This window comes from Pleurodeles waltl, chromosome 1_1 (genome assembly GCF_031143425.1).
Source record: "Pleurodeles waltl isolate 20211129_DDA chromosome 1_1, aPleWal1.hap1.20221129, whole genome shotgun sequence".
In the NCBI taxonomy this organism is placed as follows: Eukaryota; Metazoa; Chordata; class Amphibia; order Caudata; family Salamandridae; genus Pleurodeles; species Pleurodeles waltl.
The window spans coordinates 55,209,689-55,232,437 of NC_090436.1; the positions used below are offsets into that span (position 1 = coordinate 55,209,689).

Genomic DNA, 22,749 nt, shown 5'->3' on the forward strand with positions numbered 1-22,749 from the left:
CCCGTGGGTCGTGGAACACCTGGATCCCCAGGTACCTAAATGTGTTAGGTGACCACAGCCTCCGGGAATGTGGAGGGCTGGGCACTGCCTTTTGTTATCGGGCAAACATATGTTTTGCATCTGTTGAGATGTAGGCCCGAAAGTTCTCCAAAACGATCCAGAGCCTGTAGGGCCCAAGGCAGCCCAGTGTCCCCATTCCTGAGGTATATTAAGATGTCATACGCATACAGTGAGATGTTGTGTTCGGTTCCTCCCCATTTCACTCCTCTACCTGTGCCCTCCGTCCTTATATGTGCAGCTAAGGGTTCAATAGCTAGGGCAAATAATAGCGGCAATAGGGGGCATCCTTGCCTAGTTCCCCTGTGTATAAGATAGGGACTTGAGATGGTTTTTCCAGTCCACACTCTTTCCTGTGGAGCTGTATAGAGCAGGCCCACCCACTCTACCCACTTGGCTCCCATGCCCATTTTTAACATTACCGTTCTCAGGTAGTCCCAACGGATCGAGTCAAAGGCTTTCTCAAAATCTATTGCCAGCAGCGCTCCTTTCGAGGGCTTCTCTCTTTCTGGCATTTGTAGAATAGCAAAGAGACGCCTAAGATTAAGTGATGTGCTACGGTTCGGGACAAACCCATTTTGGTCCTCGTGTATCAGGGTGGATATGTCCGGAAACAATCGGTTAGCCATTATTTTACTAAGGATCTTAAAGTCACTATTTAACATTGTGGTCTAAAGTTAGTGACCGACACTTCACCCGTTTTCGTCTTAGGTAACGGTATCACTACCGCCTCCTTGAGTGTGTCCGGAAGTAGGTCCACCATCTGTGGGGCCAATATCTTAGAGTATTTCTTATAGAAGTCCATTGGTAACCCATCAGTACCTGGTGTCTTTCCTGGGGCCAGCTGCGATATCGCCTCTAGCACCTCCTCAGTTGTCACCGGGCCCCCTAGCACTTCGCCGTCTCCACTGGCCAGCATCGGCAAAGGAAGCGGCAGCAGGAACTCCCTCAGTCTATCCTTATCTAGCTCTCCTGGTTCCCTATACAAAAAGGTATATTACTCTTTAAAGGCTTCATTTATAGGGCCAGGGCTGAATCTGTGGTCACCTTTCATGTCACGTACACTCACTATGGGCGCTCCCTCACCCCCGGGTCTTACCAACCAGGCTAGCATCTTTCCCGATCTCCCATCTTCGATTGTACTGAGGCTAAGTGTCTCCTATAGCAGTGGCAACGGAGCTGTTCTTCCACCTGTGAGTGGGACTTCGTCGCCTGCTCGTATTCCTCCTGCTCTTGCGCGCTTCTTTGCCCCTTTCTTTCCCCTTCGTGTATGGTCTCCTCTATCTTAATTAGTTCTTGATCTAAAGTATGCTTTATCCCAACCGTCTGGCTTATGCTAAAGCTCCTTGTGGCTACCTTCAGTGCCTCCCATTCCACACCTCTGGAGGAGGTCGACCCCTTATTTATATTAATTTGGTCAGTTAGGTGAGATCAGAGTGCTTCTCTAAATGCCTGGTCCTCCAACGCTGTCGGGGACATTCTCCAGAGCGGTATGGGGGTCTGTCCATTGTCGCCCTCCATTTTACTAGTAGTGGGTTATGATCCGATATGGTGCGCCCCAAATACTCAGAGTGAGTTATACTTCTCGCCATCCCAGGCGTGCACACCACCCTGTCAATTCTGGTGTGTATCTGATGTAGGGCACAGTAGAATGAGTAATCCCTATCATGCGGGTGTTGTTCGCGCCATATATCTACCATTCTCCAGTCCTTCACCCACTCTCTCACCTTCTTGGCTGTTTTATGTGTCACCGCGCTCTGTAGTGGAGGTGAGGAGTGGTCCAGGTCTACATCCAGGACACTATTAAAGTCTCCTCCCAGTAGTAGTTCCCCATGTTGCTGGAGGGTGATATGGCTCGAGAGGCGTTGCAGGAAGGGGGCTTGGTCTTGATTGGGGGCATATACACTACCTAGGATTATTGGGATCCCGTGGAGCCTCCCCTCCACCACTACAAATCTACCTTCTTGGTCTATGTCTATGGATATCGCTTCGAAGGGCACTCCCGCACAGATCCATATTAGTGCACCTCTTGCATATGCCGAGTATCTAGTAGCGAATACCTGCCTCCTCCATCTGCGTCTAAGCTTTTCCACCTCGCTCGCAACCAAGTGTGTTTCTTGGAGCATTGCTATGTGTATGCCCCTCCTCTTCAGATGGGACAGTATTCTATGTCTCTTTGCAGGCGAACCCATGCCCCGTATGTTCCATGTTAAAAGATTATAGTCAGCCATCTAGATATGTCACGCTGTAACTGCGGGTCCCACCATCTCTCGCTGTCGCTATGCCTACTCCAACCACCCTTGTGTGTGTAACCTAATTTCCACTGGCACCATCTAACGATGAACTTAACTAACCCCAACTCCCCCACCCCGGGGCACCTCTCTAACTGTAGGCTGCCCAGGAAAACCAAGCAACTGAATAAAATGCGCCAACTATTACGCTTAGTTCTCGCCATTCCGCTGACTGGACGAGAAACTGGTCGGGGATGGTTCAATATCCATTGGGGCCATTCCACCATGCTGTGCGCGCCGCCCTGGAGTCCACCGACACCTTGTTCACCCCAGTTCATCTGCCGTCTGCGGGGTCACTTTTGGGAGGCCCTCGGACCCACCGGGGTCCTCCACAGAGGATGCCGTAGTGTCATCCGACTCGTTGTCTTCGCTTCACTTTGAGGAGGCCTCCTTCTTGCTTAGGTCTTTCTGGGATTGTGACAGTTCCGTACGGGGGCAGGTCCGACGGCGCCGCCCCCCTACCCCCAGAGGGGTAAGGAAGGGCCCCATCCGGCCCCCTGCCCCATCTCCTCCGTCCACCCCGGGCCTCTATCCACTTCCACACCTCCTTGAGGTTATGAAAAAACGTGGACTTGCCCTTCGTCATCATCTTCAGCCTAGCTGGAAAGAGGAGCGAGTACTGTATTCCCTCCTCCCTCAGTGCTCTTTTCACTGCAAGGAAGGAGGATCTCCTGATCTGAACCACGAAGGTGAAATCCGGGAAGAGGGTCACTTATCCGTTGTCCACCCTATAAGGGCCATCCTCCCTGGCCCTCTGGAGTAGGATGTCCCTGTCTCTGTAGTGTAGTAGATGTGCTATTACTACTCTCAGTGGCCTCCCAGGTGCTGGGGGCCTCGTCGGGACCCGGTACGCTCTCTCCAGGGCAAAAAATGGTGTCAAACGTCCCGGGCCAACGTCTTGCGCTTCCATTCCTCCGGGTATTCAACCATATTTGTGCCCTCTGCTCCTTCCGGTAGACCCACCACTCGCACATTGTTCCTTCCGTTTCTCCCCTCCGCATCTTCCGCCCTCTGCTCTAATCGTGTTATTCTTTCTATGAGGTGTAGCATGGTGGCCTCTACTTCCTTTTGTCTCGGGACTATGGCCCTCATTCTGACCCTGGCGGTCTTTGACCGCCAGGGCGGAGGACCGCGGGAGCACCGCCGACAAGCCGGCGGTGCTTCAATGGGGATTCCGACCGCGGCGGTAAAGCCGCGGTCGGACCGGCACCACTGGCGGGGTCCCGCCAGTGTACCGCGGCCCCATTGAATCCTCCGCGGCGGCGCAGCTTGCTGCACCGCCGCGGGGATTCTGACCCCCCCTACCGCCATCCAGATCCCGGCGGTCGGACCGCCGAGATCCGGATGGCGGTAGGGGGGGTCGCGGGGCCCCTGGGGGCCCCTGCAGTGCCCATGCCACTGGCATGGGCATTGCAGGGGCCCCCGTAAGAGGGCCCCTAAATGTATTTCACTGTCTGCTGCGCAGACAGTGAAATACGCGACGGGTGCAACTGCACCCGTCGCACAGCTTCCACTCCGCCGGCTCGATTCCGAGCCGGCTTCATCGTGGAAGCCTCTTTCCCGCTGGGCTGGCTGGCGGTCTGAAGGAGACCGCCCGCCAGCCCAGCGGGAAAGTCAGAATTACCGCCGCGGTCTTTCGACCGCGGAACGGTAACCTGACGGCGGGACTTTGGCGGGCGGCCTCCGCCGCCCGCCAAGGTCAGAATGAGGGCCTATGTCTGTTAATGTGGTCTCCGTGTCCTTGACCCTGTCTGATAGTTTTTGGCGGTCAGCTCTGAGGAGGCCAACCTCTACTGCGACCTGATTTATGTCGTGCTGGAGGGTGGTTTTTGTACCCTCAATAGCTCCTAATATTTTGTCCAACGTATCCTGCACTGAGGGCTGCACAGGGCGCTGCATGTCTTCTTTTTTCCTTTCACTGGCTGCTGGGCGGTCCATTCTTCTCTCTCTGCGGCGGCGTCGTGTGTTCATGGGCGCTGGGAGAGCGAGGGTCCGACTCTCTACCGCTGCAGGGTATGCCTAGTCCAACGTCCCTTGGACCGTCTGGTCTAGCGTGCACATTCACATTAGTCTGTATCGGTCCACTGGTGCTTCAGTCGGTCATTGCCTCCCTCATCACAGTTGCCACCTGTCCTCGATCAGCTCCGTGATGTTCCACCAGGTGCCCCGCAGTCCACAGGTGGAGGTACCACCCCGTAGGCCCCCGAGCTGCTCCGCACTTCTAATGAGGCCCTTACTGTGCTTCCAAGCTCTATGGGGCCTCCTCTTCCCTCCTCCTCTCTTGTGGTCCGCTCTCCGTGGTCAAAGAAACAAAAAGTCAAATGCAAAAGCACAGAGGAGAGGGAGAATGGCACCGCCAGAGGTCCCCCACCTGCAGTCCGCGGGCACGGTCTAATCATTGCCTCCGCACTCTCCACTCTTCAGGAGTTGGGGGGGGCCTCCCCAAGTCGCCCCAGTCCTCAGCCATTATTCCCCCGTGGGCTCCCTTCCTGCCCCCCGGGGTATTCACACAGCCTCCGCCTCCTCGCACCTGTTTTTCATGGGTGTCTCCTCACGACTCCCAGGCTCTCAGGGGCCTTGTCCAGCTCTCTATCTGTCGGCCTGGTCTCATTCCCCCGGCCACGTTTCCACCCCTCGCTCCTGCACCAGCCGTTCGATACAGGGCCCCAGCCCCACTCCTCTCCGATGTCGATGGCTCGGTTACCGCAGAGAGAGGTCCGGGGTCGCCCCCTCCAAAGGTTCCTGTCGCTCCCGTTATGCTGGCACAAGGGGGACACGAAAGGCAAGCCTCGGCACCCTCCGCAGCCGCCTTTTGGCCACGGCCCACTGCACGCCGCATGCAGCAGCTACCCGAGTCCCCGGCTTGTGCACGAGGACTCTGAGTTTCTTGATTTTCCACGCTCTCCGGGGTCAGCTGAACCCCTGGTTTGCTCCACAGCCCTTGTCCCGCCGCTCCGGCACACAGCTGCTGCGCCGGCGGCTCCGAGGCAGGGCTCCGTGGGGTCAGATAAATGTAGGCCCGCCGGAGCTCTCGGACTATGCGTCCGCCATCTTTGCCTGTGCGGCCATGCCCCCCATCCGTCACGGTTCTGACGGAGTATTCTCTCAACCAAGATCTGAATCATGCCCTAAGTTATTTATTTTTAATAGTCATTTGGGAATTTAATGTACTAAAATATTGCAGGTACATTTATGTATGTTATATGTATGTTTTATTGTATTGTTTTTTCTCTTTTTTTGTTTCACTAAGGAAAGATGTAATGTAGTAATCAGGGTACATGCATGACATCACAAATACTAATAGAATGTCATTTAAAATATCACCTTTAGAATGTAGATTCAGTTGTGGATTAGCAACATTGGAGGAGCACTTCTTGGCAGTTCCTACTTTCTGGCTAGTTAGAGTCACCTGTGTATTATGTTTTGCTACAGGGATTTGTAGAGCGCGGCTAATCACTTGTGAGAGTATCCAGGCACTGATTAGGGCGGGCCTGAAGGGGAAGGAGGAATTCATGCCCTGGCTGCGAGTTTTAAGAAGAAGCATCCTCCGCATCTGGTCTTCTTAATGCGAGGGAGCTGTGCTCTTGCCTGGGACACAGCTCAAAGGTGTCTGGTGGGTTGGTGGAAGTAGAGGCAGTGGTTGAGGTATGCTGGTGTTGTAGAAAGCTTTGTAGGTGTGGGTGAGTAGCTTGAACATCTTTCCTGGACTGGAAACCAGATTTTTGAGGTGTGTAGTAATAGGGTTATTTTTCAGGATGGTCAGGATGAGTCTGGCAGCGGCTTTCTGGGTGGTTTTGAGCTGGCCTAGTACATGGGCTGTGATTCCGAAGTAGAGGGCGCTTCCGTAGTCTCAGTGTTGAGCTAGAGGCAGTAGTTTTTCATCCAAGCAGTGATGCTGCTCGTGCAGTTGGCAAGGTATGTTTATGAGGAGCTGGTTGAGTCGGTAAGGAAAACAGTGAGCTTTGTGTTGTGGGTGCTGTGTGCAGTGGGCTTTGATGATATCTTTGAGGAGTGTCATGAAGACGCTGAAGAATGTTGGGCTGAGCAACAAATCTTGAGGGACTCTGCATATGAGTTTCTTAGGTTCTGAGGTGTGGGGGGAAGTCTAACTCATTGAGTTCTGTCCATGAGGAAGGAGAATATCCACTTGAGGGCTGGTCTGCAGATACTCAAGTGCTGAGGGGTCTAGGAGGATGAGTGTGGCCATTTCCCCTCAGTGGTGGATGCTTCTGATGTCATTGGTGTCCACAATGGTGACCGTTTCTGCGCTGTGGTTGGTGTGACAGCCAGACTGAGAGCTGCATAGGAGTTGATGGAGTTCTAGGTGGTCTGCAAGGTGGGTATTGATGGCTTTCTCCATCAATTTAGCTGGAAAGGGCAGGCGTGAGCTGGGTCTGTAGCTACTGAGGGTGTTATGGTCATCTGTTGGTTTCCTCAATCTGGAGTTTTTCCAGCAAAACAGGAAAGTGGCGGAGATGTTGATGATAGCCATGAGTGTGGGGTAGATGATGGTTCTTCCAAGGTTGTAAATGAAATGGGGGCATGGGTATGAAGGGGGCTCCTGAGTGGATGGTGGTGTCATCATGCGGGAGGGGCCTCCAGTTGCTTAGCTACTGATTGACAGTGAGGGAAGTGTCCTGCTGGGCTCTGGGTTCGATGTGTTGTAGGTCTTGGCAGCCCTCTGTTCAAAGAAATTTGAGAGGGTGTTGCAGAGAGCTTGGGATGGGGTAATGTCATTGTTTGTAGCTATGGGTTTGGAGAACTCATTGACAATGGTGAAGAGCTCTTTGGCGTTCTTGGGGCTGGCTTCGAGTCTGAGAGTTAGGGCCTTTTTCTTTTCATCTAATCATTGTGGCTGGTAGGGGTTAAGGGCAGCATTGTATGTGGATCTTGCTGTGAGGTTTTTGTTGAGTCTCCATTTTCTCTCAAGTTGTTTGCATTGGTGCTAGACTCCCTGCGGTCGTTCGTGTAGCAGCTGGGTTGTTTGTTGTTTTTGGAGGTCTTTTTTCATGTGGGACCGGTGTGGCTGGTGCAGTCAGTGTCCAGCCTCATGATGTAGTAGATCAATAAAAAAACATAAATTCAGTAAAAACATGGTTTAAGGTTAGTTATGGTTCAGTGAATTTGTGGATCTCATATGCCGCAAACAATGTGTACGCCCCTGTCTTGGTCAGTACACTGATTTGTTAAAGGCAAGTCAGGTGCAAAAACTGTCTACTAAGAACAAAACAGTGTTGCAGCAAACATTAGAAAGTATATGGGCTTGTTTTACCCATTTTATTGTACACCTGCTGATTAATATGTATCACCCATTTCCCAAAAAACCCCAGGGTGTCTCAGATAAGACACTAGCAGAGCTATTGCATAGGCAAGTGAGTGGGCTACAAGGAAAGACCTTCTGATGGTACACACAGTAACTATTTACAGTTCTACAGATGCCATACCATATGATTCAATATCTTAGGTTATCATACACATTGGAACATCTGTTACCTGATATTTTAGTTGAAAATGTCCATAATAACACCTGTCCAAGTCCTGCAGACGTCAATCCTTGGATCCTTGCTGTGTAGTTTGTATCATATCTCCCGAATGTGTACTCAGTGACTGAGGAATTTACTGTAACAATTTCTGTCTCCAGGAAAGTTTTATTGTAGTCTCTCCAGGCTGTGATGTTCAGCTGAAAATGAAATATGTTTAGAGTCAATATGGTACGTTTCAAAATTAATAACCTAAACTCCTATAAAACGTACGCATTTGGGCCTCATTATTAGCTAACTGGAGTGTTATTGCTGGTAAGAATACTGCTCTGGGAAGCTAGAGGTCACTCACTGTGTATAGACTAGAGGACGGATTTAGAATTCAGCAGATGGGGTACTTCATCACAAACGGAGGACTCTGTCTTCAAACTTTCGGCTCCCTGGCACTATTTTGAGTCACATGCACAGTCAGTTTTCTGATGGCAGTGTCCGTTTCAGCTTTGCCACTTGAAAATTTACTCCAATGTCCCGGCGGAGTTGGGGCTCTTAAACAGTTGCGGATCGCAGCGCTGTGAAGGGGCGGGAGGCGCGTGCATGGGTGGACAGGTGGGAGGGGGTGGTCGGGAAGATACACATTAAATCATATTTAGAAAAAATAAAAACTTAACTTTCTCGCTTCGTCACCACACCTCTCCATTTTCCTGCGGCTAATCCTGACGTTACTCAGAGTAGCATCAGGATTGGCTGGGAGCGCCCAGACAGGGTGCTCACAGGCAGACTGGGAGACTGTGCCTGCTCTCTCCAGCCCGGCACCACAGTGCCAGCCTGGAGAGAGCCTACTGTGCATGTGTGTTTGGCCTGCTTGAGATGGCCAGCCAAACATACATGTGCACTGAGGGGAGTGCACCCCCTTATCTTCATCATCCCCAATGCCCAGCCTCTTTAACAAACGAAATGATAATAAACTATGTTAATTTTCATTTTGTTTGTTAAAGGATTTTCAGTGGCTGCTGATGGTGGGGGGGAAACGCTCCTCCACCCTAAAGGAGGAACCTCCGCTGCTCTTAAATAAGGGAATCAATCTGCCAGCCCTATTTAGAGTGGACAGTCTCAACTCCAGGGGTGGCACAATTCATTTTTTCTTTTCAGTAACAAACTCCTGCTTTGGTAGTTTGTTTCCGAAAAGCAAAAACGTTTGCGCACAGCCACCTAAAAGATGGTAGCCGTGCACCAAACTTTATGTGTCTTCACAGAAATCACCATGGTGGTAGCTCCTGTGAAGGCACACAGATGATCACTCCTTCAGTGGTGATCTCCTAATTTGGTGCCTGGTAGTCCATTTGGGGTGGCAGAGGAAATGACCATCAGAGTCTCAATCAGAACATTGTTTTTTCAGGTCTGAAAACTTCAGATGCACCTTCACAGGGTGCAAACCCTCACCTTGTGAGACACGGAAGGCTCTGGACAGGGGCCATTGGCAGCCTAGTTTGCACAACCTCCGCACTACGGAGAGAGCAGATAATGCTCCCCAAGCATAGCTATGCCCACATGCAGTACTCTTTCCACTGCAACTTCCCACCTTCTCAAAGCAGGTGGTAAATAGAAGCGGTGAAGTGCCTTTTATATGCCGGAAATTGCAAATGAGATATGGACAAGAATCTGGTACTCCTGGGTCCACTTCTCATTCCCAGCCACAGCCCGTCCTTTAGGGCGAAGGGGCCATGCCCCCCAGCTTTTGCCTTTCATGAAGAGTGCCTGTCAGGCTGAGCAAAGGTCAGCCTGACAGACACTCTTCATGTTAAGCTCAGGCAGCCAGGAGCGAGACATGCGCGATTCGCGCAGACTCCTGGCTGTCTGAGCTGAACTGTGCTGGGCTGAAGAGGTCACAGCTCCTATGGGAGTGACCTCCTCGGCTCAGCAAAGGAGCCTCAAGGCCCTCCCCCTTGGTGATGAGGGGAAGCCCTGAAGCACCCGAGGTGAGTGTCAATCAGTGACACCTTGTCACCGATTGGGATGGGGTCAGAAGTCTCACTGACCCCATCCCACTCTGTGATGAAGGTGGGACTGCTGCCTTCCCTCTCAGTCAGAGAGCAGTCCCAACCTTCCTGGAACCTCCGAGCTGAAGGTAAGTGTGTGTGTGTGTATGTTTGTTTTTTAAATGAATATTTGGTGCATGTGTGTATGTTTGAATGTTGATGAGTGTTGTGAATGGATGTGTGTGCATATATGAATGAATGAGTTTGAGTGTGCTTCCCGCCCGCCCCCCTCTCTCCTAAAATTACCGGCCGCCACTGCTCAATCCCCATTCAGGGGTCAGTAATGTGTTGTGCCTGTTATTCGGTGTGGGGATACAGAGTTGACTGGAATAGGAGAATGCCCCCTACATGCACACAGGTATCCCTACACTGAATAACAAGTCCTTAATAATGAGGCAACGACCTTCGACCCTGACCCTCCATAGTAGTGGGAGTGTGACTCTGTTTTTATTATTAGCACAATGCTCATTTTACTTATGTCAAGGACCGGTATCCATAATTAGCAGATTTCCTTAATGCAATTGCGACGATGAATTCCCATCATAATACACTCAACCTGAATCACCAAACGAATGTGTAAAAGTACATGAAGAGGCTTACACCTTTCTTTGAACGTACTTTAAAGACTATTTTCACAACTCATAAACCCTCCCTATAATGGGCCTGGAAAATCGCTGCAGCCAAGGGCTCCCAGGCCTATATTGGGAATATCTTGTGCCATTGTTATGGCCTATTATTTCTCCGATGCATAACTGTACAAAGTATGTATGTTACACCTGCTTTGTAAATCTTAAAAAATGTTAAAGTATGTTCAGAGTCATAGCTTTCTTCCATGCTTTTCTACTTATCTCAGTGAACTGGGCCCATTATTCCTATCACGTCCCTGTTCTTTGGCGTTTTGCATAGAAAGTAACGTGCATCCTAGAAAGTAACTTGTATGCAAGAAAGCTTGTATCACTTACGAAACTTACAAAATGGTAGATTCTTTACCTTGCACTGCACAGACCCTGTACAGCTCAGATTATGTTTCTAACGTGTGCTCCATTAGCATTGCTTGAGTACAATAATTGATACATTGCTGAATACAGTCCCCTTTGATTATGTCAACTGAAGAAATGTTTATCCAAATACTATAGTAGATAATGGACTATAAAATTAGGCAGGTGGCTGATTTAGGTGTTAAATCTTTATGACATGAGCCCAGATGATACCAGGAATCAAGTGTTCAAGATTCAAGGTATGGAGTGGGTCCAGGGTGTACCATATACTTTGCTAATAGCACATTTATATTCTCAGCATCAACTGGGACTAATGATGCTAGTCCCAAAAAGAACCACACAAGAACAAGAATACTATAGCAGATACCCAAGAATTTCTCTGTGAAAGCAAGGTACCTGAAACCACACTGTCTAAATTACAATCCCAGTGTGTCCAACAACAAGCCAAATGTCAGCCCATCGAGGACCAGTAGCAGCCCAAAGCCAGCCCAAAGATGCAACAATATTTTAAAGATAATTCTAAAATATAGCTGTATCACTATTGATTGCACATTTAATGGACTCCTACAATCATGCCAAAATTCTTTAAAATGCTCATTTTGAAGATAAGTCCCCACTGTGACCTTCTAAATGGCACTTATGTCACAACAAATCCAAACTCAAGCCTTGCACTCATGAAGTGAGCGGATTGAAATCCACCTAAAATAAATTTAAGGATAGAAATATCAAAGCTATTTCAGCTGTGTGGCTCCAAAAAAAGAACATTGAATGGATCTCGCAGAATGAACACCACACAATGGAGAAAAATTCTAGCAGCAGACATCTCAGATAGGGCAGTTTTCAAAATTGTAAAAAGCATGTGCTTTCCTTCACAGACTCAAGTGTAAATTCTAGGATCAGATCCCTTATGTGAAGTCGTCACTGCCCTTTTCCATGACAAAATACATAAAAATAGCCATTGCTTTATCTTGAGAGAGACTGGAGAAAGGAAAGACGATGTTTAGCAGCTGAGCTTCATCTCTATTCTAGCGGATTTAGGCCACTTGTTGATGATGACAATTTAATCTGCTTCTCCGCTGAACCCTTGACCAGCCTCTTGCTTCCATTTGGCAGCTACCTTCTTAGCACCAGTCATAACTGACTTGTGCAGTGTGTCAATCACCTCTGCCACACGCCCGTAGTCATGTGAAGATGTGCAACCACTTCCCATCATGAGAAAATCAACTGCTGGCCCTCAGCAGCCTTCTAGCTATAGATCAATTTCACAATTACCTACTGGTGAAAATATTAGAGAAGGATAATAATAAACAATTGAAAAAAACATATTGAAGTTAACAAAGTCCAAGTTGGTTTTTTGTCCCTCTGCTGCACAGAGACAGACCTAGTGACAGTGCTAGATGACATAAGACTTCTCATAGTGCAGCATTAGTATTACGTGCTGTTAGTGCAGCTTTTGATTCAGTCTTCCACATAACTTTGATTCAGAGATTGAAATCTTTGGGAGTGCACAGAAAAGCCGTAGTAAGTTCACCTCGTTTTTAACCATCCATATTCAAATGGTCAAGATATCTTCTACTCAAAAAGAGAGTCTTGTTATGTGGGGTTCCCCGGGACTCTACTTGAAGTCACACTCTGTTTAATCTGTATATCTCACCATTGGTTGCTCTAATACAGGATTTTGGACTGTCTCTGATGTTGTATGCAGATGACACACAAATCATAGTGTGAGGTGCAGAGGAGTGGAAGGTGGCCATCAATATTCATGATTGCATGCACGCAGTTATCCAGTGAATGTCTAGAAATGCATTAATTTGAACAGGGATAAAACTGAACTGCTATGCTTTGGTCTCTTATCGTTTACAACTTCCCCTAGCTGGTGGCCGATACTGTAGGAAGAGGCACCCACCCCTGTGCCAGTAGCGGAAAGCTTGGGTGTTACCCAATATATTGAGCCCAGAATGAGTGAAGAAGCCAAACTGGTCTCTGCCTTCTGCATGTGAGAGATTACTGCCTAAACAACTCCCACTACTTCCATTGCCGACACGTCAACCAGGGGTCGGTATAGTGGAGGATGACGCCATCTCATCATCTGCCCCAGCGGACGTGGCCTATGGAGGAGAAGGGTGAGCAGAGGGTCATACACCACATAGGTTTCACAAGGGTGTTTGGAACAAATGTGATGTAATCTGCGTTTAGCGCTGTATGTCTGTATTCCTGCACAAAACTGCTGTGACGCAGTTAGTTGGCCTGCCGTGTGGCCACCTGAAATGGTGGCTGTGTGACCTGTAAGGAGGGACAAGGGAAAATGAGGTAACTGCGCTGGCGTTGTACACCGTCGCAGTAGGCGGGCGAAGACCGCAGCGCAATTAAGCATTGGTTATCATTGGGTCCTATGGGTTCCACGCCGGTGATGACGGTACGCACCGCCGCAGGCGTGACTGCCATTTTCTATCTGTTCACTCACTTGATACCTGACCTTCAACACGAGAGGACCTACACTGCAAGTCAGCGCACACCAGAAGAAGGGTATTTGGCGTGCCATCGCCAAGGAAGTGCGGACCCTGGGGGTCTACCATAGACGGAGCACCCACTGCCACAAAAGATGGGAGGACCTGCGCCACTGGACCAAGAAGACGGCGGAGGCCCAGCTGGGAATGGCCTCCCAACGTGGAATGGGTGCCCGTCGCACCATGACCCCCCTGATATACCGGATCCTAGCGGTGGCATATCTTGAGTTGGATGGGCGCTTGAGGGCATCACAGCAGCCACAAGGGGGTGAATACTGTCTCATGCAGCTGACTCTGTACGCTTTATGAGGTTTCTGGGTGTGGGAAGAGGGCTGTGGGTTCCCCTAGGGCAGGGCAAGCTTGCCAGGGTAGATCCATTGTTAGACAGGCTCAGTGCCAGTCCAACCCCAAAGGTGGTAGTGGCCCTCTACATCTAGTCAGGCTCCTGTGGGTTCCAGGTGTGCATCAAATGGGTATAGGCACAGCCCACCATGGGCATGTGATTTTCCCCTGAACTGTTAGTTCATGGCATAGTGCATAGGGCTGCTCCCTGTGTGTTGTGTCTGCCAACGGTGGTGTTGTTGCAGGCATTGACCATGTCTCTCCTCTGTCTTTCCCCCCTTTTTGTTTTGTCACCCTGTCCTTGTGTCCATTTGCATCATCTGGCGGAGGAGCAGTGGCACCGGAGCAGGAGGGAGCTGCAACCCCCATGGCCCTGGAGCATGAATGTATGGAGTCTGAAGGCACCAGTGGGACGGGGGGTGCTCCACAATGGGGACAGGAGGAGACACCAGCAACAGCGACTCCTCCTCTGATGGGAGCTCCCTTGCGGTGACGGGCACCTCTGTGACCACCGCAACAACAGGTACAGCCGCCACCCCCCTACCAGCACCACCCTCCCAGCAGCCCCTCATCGAGTTTCCTGTGCCCACTCACCCAGGAGGGTGGGCATCTCCATCGTCCCAGGCACCTCAGGCCCTGGCCCAGTCAGCCCTGCTGCACTCAGTGAGGAGGCTATTGACTTCCTGAGATCCCTCACTGTTGGGCAATCAACCATTTTGAATGCCATCCAGGGTGTCGCGAGGCATTTGCAGCAAATAAATGCATACCTGGAGGGCATTCATTCTGGTGTGGCAGCCCAACAGAGAGCATTTCAGGCTCTGGCCTCAGCACTGATGGCAGCCATTGTCCCTGTGTCCAGCCTCCCCCCTCCAACTTCCACTACCCAGACCCTCTACCTCATCCTATCCCAAGCACACCCTCAGACCAGCATGCACACTCATCAACACACAAGAGTGGACATGGCAAACATAAGCACCATACATCCCACAAGCACTCACACAAGCACCATCCCCATGCAGACAAACCAACATCCACTGCCTTCACTGTGTCCCCCTCCTCCACGTCCTCCTCTTCCCTCCCAGTCTCATCTCCACTCACACCTGCATGCACTACATCCTCAGCCACTACCTCCATCACCAGCATGCCCATCACAACACACCCCTCACATGCAATCACCACCCCCACTACCATTCACACGTTCCCTGTGTCCTCTCCCAGTGTGTCTGTGAGCCCTCCTCCCAAAGTACACAAACGCCGGCACACACCCACTCAACAGTCATCCACCTCACAACAGCCTCCAGCCCATGCACCCTTACCCAAATTTAGCAGACGTACACCTCCAACAACCACTACCTCTTCCTCCATTCCCAAACCCCCTCCATCTTCCCGTCCCAGTGTGCCTAAAAAACTTTTCCTCTCTAACTTTGACCTGTTCCCTACACCTCCCCCATGTCCTTCCCCTAGGGCCAGGATGTCCAGATCCCAGCCGAGCACCTCAGCCACGAAATCCTCCAGCACTGTGGTCCCTGTAAGTCCTGTAACATCGCAGGCCACACCCATCAGGGCTGCCAGTGCGCCACCTAATGAGGCCAAGGATCACCCTATTCCGCCACCTGCCAAGGTGAAGAAGGGGATAACATGCCGTAAGGACAATCCACACCAAGCAAGCAGCAAGGCCTCCTCCAAGACAAAAAAGGACGGTGCCAAGGTCCCAGCAGTGACTTCCAAGGTGGGGAAGGGACACAAGGCTAAAGGGAAGTCAGCACAGGGCATCTAGCCTCAGGGCGAGGGACTGGTGACACCCCTTCTGCAGGTCAGAACAGCAACCTGTACTACGGTGGCCACCGCCGCAACCACCGCCACCACCGCCACCTGCACCGCCACCTGCACGCCCACTTGCACGCCCACCTGCACGCCCACCTGCACACCCACCTGCACGCCTGCTGCCTCTGCTCCAGTCCCCTGCATCATCCCCAGTGGGCAGCCGTCCAAGGCTGCAGGAGACATCTTGGTGTCTCCCTCTACAGGTGCTGACACATGCACCACCGCCAGCATGTCTGCCGCTGACACCGGCGCGACCACCGCCACCTGCCCCGCGACGTACTCAGACTGTGCCACCACAGCCGACATGGACATCATCCCCAGTGGGCAGTCGTCTGAGGCTGCAGGAGACGTCCGGGACCCTACACAGCGTACATGAGGCACCACAACCAGCACTGGCAGTACCAGCAGTTGGCAGGCTGAGTCGCTGCAGGGTGAAGTATGTCTCTGCCTCTATGGAGTATCATGCTACTTTTTCCCAGGAAATCTCGTGGCTCTAAAACCCAGGTGCAGGAATGGTAACTGCCACACACCATGTGATGCACTCTGGGCACAAAGCCCCCTCCAGAACCAGTGGAGAACAGCATCCACTACCCCAGCCCTTGGCAGGATGAAGCACTCTGGGCACTAAGCCCCCTCCAGAACCAGTGAAGAAGAGCATCCATTACCCCAGCCCTTGGCAGGATGAAGCACTCTGGGCACAAAGCCCCCTCCAGAACCAGTGGAGAACAGCATCCACTACCCCAGTCCTTGGCAGGATGAACCACCCTGGGCACTAAGCCCCCTCCAGAACCAGTGGAGAACAGCCTCCACTACCCCAGTCCTTCGCAGGATGAAGCACTCTGGGCACTAAGCCCCCTCCAGAACCAGTGGAGAAAAGCATCCACTAGAGAGACTGTGGCTTTGCACTCCCCAGGACCAAACAGTGGGAAACCCACCCACTTGAGAGACTTGTGAGACTGTGGCTTTGCACTCCCCAGGACCGAACAGTGGGCAACCCACCCACTTGAGAGACTTGTGAGACTGTGGCTTTGCACTCCCCAGGACCGAACAGTGGGCAACCCACCCATTTGAGAGACTTGTGAGACTGTGGCTTTACACTCCCCAGGACCAAACAGTGGCCAACCCACCCACTTGAGAGACTTGTGAGACTGTGGCTTAGCACTCCCCAGGACCAATCAGTGGGCATGGAGCCCCATCGTGGAGCAGTGGCTTTGTCCCATCATCCGGCTAAGGTGCCTCCCCTTTCCCCTGAGGTGCCTTTTTTTCTTACCTGATGCCCCAGCAGTTTTCTCTCCGTTTAGAGGCAGGTATTATGTGTGGGCTTCGCCCATGCATTTTGGGACCCCTGGTCCACAGACAAAGAATGGAACACTATCCGGACTTGTGTAGTTGCTGTACATATTTGTATATACTGATCTGTAATAGACCTGTTTCCATATCTGACTTTAGATGATTACACTTGTTACAATCATTTCCTTTTGTCCTTGCGTTCTTCCAGAGGGTTACGGGGTGTATATGTATTGTTGCAGCATGTATTTGTGTGTATGGTGTTGTGGGTGAGGGTGGGTGTGTTCCGTGTTGCATGTGTGTGTCATTCTCTTTTTCCTCCCCCCCTGTGTGCTAGGTGCAGTACTCACCGTGGTCGTCGCCGCCGTCTTTGCTGCTCCTGGTAGAAGAGGAGGTAGACCAACATTGGTAGCACCTGTAACTCGGGCTCCATGGCGTCTTGGTTCCTCGTTGGGTGTCAAGAGGTGAGTGGTTTCCGTTCCAAGTACTGTTTCCTGCTTTGCTTATGGCACTGGTACCACCCCGGAAAAGCTGGCGGATTGGTGCCTTGTAATACTGTGGGCGGTACATTGTCTTCCGCCTGTCGTTTGGCGGTTACCGCTGCAGTGTTTGTTTCCGTTGCGGTTGGATTGTTAAAGTGGCTGTATGTGTTGGCGGTTTCCCCGATGGTCGTGATTCCCTTTTTTTAACCGCCGTCCTGTTGATGGTAATACCGCCGCTTTAACACCGACCGCCAGGGTTGTAATGAGGGCCTTAGTCATTATTAACGATAAAGGTATTTAGAAACAACCCTTGTGTTGAAGTAATTCCAGCACTTTTTTTGCACGATTTGTATCCTATACAACAACAGTAAAAACACACATTGTGGAGACAATTTGAAAAGCAGTTGTTGTGCAAAACAAGTGTACTTGCATGCAAAGGATCAATATTAAAACTTAGCAGCCTAGGAGGAGAGGTGTGCTTTCTGACAGCTGCAAAGGTTGCCGTAATAAGCTGAGAGGCCCACATCCTTCAGTTAAAATATACTGAAGCGGTCAGAAAAGAGACAGACACTCACTCTGACCAATTCCCTTCACTGGCCTCTCTTTCGAAGTCCTTCACCCTGATCACATGATTTGGCACTTAATGATATACAAAACCTATGTTGTTGTTGCCTGCGTGTTGCAGCAAAGGCTAGACTAAAGCTCCCAGTCTTGGCAAGAAGGAGATAGATTTTTGTGGGACCTAAATGAATGCATGACGTTTGCAGGTGAAAGTAAAAATACACCCTTTCTAAGAATCCTTGGCAATACCCTTTCCGCAACACCTCACCACAGACTCTCCCTGAACTATGCTGATGCTGTCATGACTCCGCTTGTCCCATCCCACTCCATTCCACGTCATCATTAGTGCTATCTCGCTCTCATACCACTGCAACTTGGGCATTCTCAAGAGGCTGTGCTGCTCCTTTGATACTATCATCCATCACAGACTTTAAGTGTGGCGGGTCCTAAAACTGACTTTGAAATAGGTCTCTATATTCATGTTCTTAACTTTAAAGGTGAAAACATTGATTAATTTCTCAACAATGACTGTAAACGCCCTAAAGTAGTCCATGTCAGCAAAACAGTCCCTATTTACATTTCTCTTATTTTACTCCATCCTGCAATTACTAAACATATATGACTTCTTCCTATGTTGTGTTTCTGTAGTTTCATTTTCATGCAACATCTGACTATTGTGTATCATATAGTATGTACTGTAGGTGGGCGTTTATGAGGACATGATCAAAGGCAGTAAGCGTTTCTTAAAGTGTCTACCAGTAGGTTATCTAAGTTTTCAAACGAAATGCACAATTGCCATTTGAAATTGAAAGCAGCATTACACATCATTGCCATTTTCGTGTGCCCATCTGGGTGAGGTGCAACCAGGGCTGCAGGACATCTATCTAAAATCCTCCATTGACATGTCTCATATGTCATCTCTTTACTCTTCAGTACCAGTTTCCACTCTCTCCTTCTATACATATTTCATTTAATCAGTGCAGGAAATGCAACACTATCAGTAGATTATCAATGCAATGGAGGGAAAGAAAGACTCAGCTTGTTATCACTTGACAAGTGCTTAGGCCCTCAGACTGCGCGGTCAGCCCGCTGCCAAAGCCGCGGTCGACCGCAACATTACAACCATGGCGTTTCCGCCACTGTCAGACCACCGTCGGGCACCAAATTTGAGCTGCTCAACAGCCTGGCGGTGCCGGCGGTCCCAATCCGCCAGGGCAGTGCTACAAGCAGCCCTGGTGATTACGACCCTTCTCTCCACTGGGCTAGCAGGCAGAAACTGTCCTACAGACCACTGCCTGCTCTAAAAAAAAATGTTTCCACATTCACAAAGGGGAAGGGATCCCTTGGGAGCCCCTTTCCATTTGTGAATGGTTACCACCGACTTTGAGGTGTTAGTAATTCTGTTGCAAAACATTCCTACATACCACTGCGATTTGGTATTAGACAGGGACACCTTAAACACAGCACTTCTAAATACTGAATCACTAACACAAACTGCGATTCAGTAACGTGTTACTGAATCGCAATTTAAGCTTTTGTACATTTAAGAACGCATTTTTGCAGTCGCAAACGGGACACCAGCACAGGCTCAGCATGCAATCCTGGAGCTGCCCTCATGCTATGCATAACATGAGAGTAGCAACAGAACTGGTCTGAGCGGATTGGTCTGCTTTTCAGACAGTGCACTGGAGTCTGTGCAGTTGTTATATGCTGACACTGAATACTCTGAAATGTGTAGGGAAGTGAAATGTGGAGTGTGGAATGTGAGGGAAATTCTGTGTGAGTTGGAGTATTGTGAAGATGTAGAGCTGAGGAGGAAGCTGTGTACTGTGCTGTTGGACAATAAACTCTTCGTATTTTCCTCAGTTACTAGCCCTAGCAAGGCCCCTTAACAAGCTGTAGTTGGTTAAGTGGATTTTCAACCATCGAATGCATTCTGTACAAAATATACAACTATTAATAGAATTGCTAGGAATTTTGGAATCTCCTCTTGTTGCGTTTCATCATCCAGGTCACGGTGAGATGCCACATAGCACAGTCTTCTTGCGCCACCTGCTGGATACCAGTTATATTAGCGGAGTCCTAAGAATCGAATGCTTGAATCGCGTGATGGGATCACACAGCAAAGACAAGCATCGGATATACCAATAGATATGGCTTTAAGGGAATGCTGTTTGGTAATGTGAACCAATACGAGTAAATAGTTCACAAATTAATATATATTTGTGTGGAAGCAAAGAACCGCTGAATAATATTGGTGTAGGTTAAAAGGTTAGGTGACAGTTGCACTGCTAAGCCAGACCTAAAAATCCATGAAGGTTAATGACTGCCCTCCTCTCTTCTGTGCTGCTGCCAAAGAAAGACAAACCGGATAAATTATCTAGTTATTTAAGACACTTTTACAGTATTGCAATGTCACGTGAGTGTTATGTTAGGGAGGCCTGGAGCATTCCATGTTGTCCATAATTAAAAAGGGTCATCATTGTAGAGCCCCTATGAAGCGCTAACTGGTTGGTCCTGACCAACGTCATATCAGGACCGGTGAATAAAAGGAAAAACTTACTGCAAGGAAGTTAGATATCCAGTGACCACAGTAAGTGTCTGGCGTCTTTTTGTGCCCGTCGCTGCCGCGCCTCATCCCGGGGGCCTACCACGTAATAGTGGGTGCCCCTTGAATAAAATGATCACAGCTGCAGTGGAGGAGAAGCACTTTTTTGTGGAAGCATACAACTTCTATCCAATCAAAACATGCACTTCTGGGGGCAACAAAGCACCATAATTATATTTTGCCTGTTAGGGGATCCCACTCTCCTAGCCTTTTGTGCAATCACGTGGGTTCTCTAGGGGGAATTAAGCTGTCCATATGTTAGTCCACCACCACTCGAGAGTCGAATCCATTTTGCAATCTCTTTTTTAAACAGCTTTGCTGGCTGGGGTCAACTTTGTTATAATCTTTTCACATTCAACTTGTGCAAGTACTCAGTACAAGCTCAGAAATGTAGTTTTAAAATATTGTAAACAATTAAAAGTACTCCTTGGTTTATTGTTAAAATGTTCACAAAATATGTGCACTTTCGTTTGTAAGGTTTCCTTCGTGAGAACAAAAACATGTTTTTTTTTTTTACATTTGCAATTTAGTATCTAGGGGCCATATGTACGAAAGCTTTTTCCCATAGGCACAGAATGGGCAAAATCCTTTGGTACATCTGGCCCCAAGCTCCTAACTACTTGCTTATTCTTAAGGTAGATTTTCACTGCATGGCAGCCCCACTCTTGCCCGTAGTGTGGGGTGAACATTGGTTTAATACTTACATTATGGAATTGCAGTGCTACAAAGATGTTTCATTAATGTAAATATTCCTGGACACTCTCCATGCTAAGAAGCATCACAGTGTGAAAAATTAGCACCCCTCAGAAGCATTTGCCCAGAAAATGACATGGCCAGCTACGTCATATACTTTTTTTCTTATTTATCCACAATGCACAGCATTGATTAGGCTGTACATCGTGGCTAAAAAACACTGACAAAGCGAATGGATCTCAATAGCGACATCTATTGGCTTTGCCCATGCTTGTTGCTCAAGTCGATGTGTATGTGTGTTGAAGAACAAAGCACAGCAGCTAAAGACTTAAATATGTAGATGTTTTCCTGGAGAGGAGAAGAGAACTTCATAAGGTATGAAAAGGTTAAAAAATGTGAATGTGTTACTCAGTAGCTACCTGACAAACAACTTTTGGCTCGCCCCGGCCGCTGAAGCAAGAGTTGCATACTTACCCACAGGATCCTGTGATGCTGGTGGTTGGACCACGGCCTCCATAGTCTCTTTTGTTTAAAATAGTGGATATAACCTTCTTGGTGACATAAGGAGAGAACGTAAATGCCTCTTCAAGCCAGGCTGCAGCCTGCATTAGACACGTCTCTCATCTCTTTCGAAAGGTATAAGCCTATCGCAGTAGACCACACTTCTACAGTGCTTAATTTGAGCTGGTGGTTTCCAGTGCAGGGCACCGGCACTTATTTTTCACCCTCAAACATTTACTGAAAGCAAAAGACACATATGGGAAAGACCGAGAAAGAGAAAAACAAAAAAGCGTCACAAAGGAAGGAAGCAGAAAGCTGCAAGAGTGAGTTGAAGGGGCAGGGAGTGGCTGTAAATGGATTAAAGAGGCCCGAGATGGCTGCAGGATTATGCTGCTCACACATTTAACTGCACCAGTCATGTGTTTCTGAGGAAAGCTTTGGGCACCGGCACATTTTTATTTACTAACTAGGCACTGCACTTCTGTATATTATATTCATCATTATACCTCTGATAAACCTTGAGGTTTTGTCTACATACTCTCCAATCACAGAGCTCCGCTTCGCCCATTTTCAAACTGTTTTGCTGATTGTCAACGCACACCCAGGCATGGAAAACAGCAGAACTTCTGGACATTTTTACAGCATTTATGCCACTTAGCTTACTGTTGATAATTTTAGATTTTAGAGCGCAATTTGTGGAAACATTTCTTGCAAAAAATGGATTCTTGGGTATTTCTTTAAAAAAAAGAAAAGTATAGGGTGGAGTATTTTAGGCAACTAAACCTCGCATTGCAAAATGACATACAAAATATTTGGAAGTTTTATAAAAAAGATGCAAGACATTTAAAAAAAAATATATGAAAAAAATATATTTATATATATAAGTATATATATAATTGATTTAGTAGTTTGAAATAAAAGTTTTCATTTTGCTTGACCCAGCTCTAAGATATTCAGATTTTTAAAATTAAAGTTGTTAATTAGAATACTCCAAATGCTATTTAGAATTCCATACTCACTTTCAATAGGTACAAAATCCTTACTTTTATTGTTTCTGAAAGTTGAATCCACAAACACATGTT

At 48.9% G+C, this 22,749-nt stretch overlaps 1 protein-coding gene across 1 annotated transcript in view; it reads right to left on the reverse strand.

Moving 5' to 3' along the window:
* Positions 1-22,749, reverse strand: part of LOC138262106 (uncharacterized) — a 134,537-nt gene that overhangs the window by 13,801 nt on the left and 97,987 nt on the right. The window contains exon 7 of the mRNA XM_069211899.1: positions 7,842-8,028. Coding sequence (XP_069068000.1) covers positions 7,842-8,028 — 187 coding nt within the window. The remainder of the gene's footprint in view (positions 1-7,841; positions 8,029-22,749) is intronic.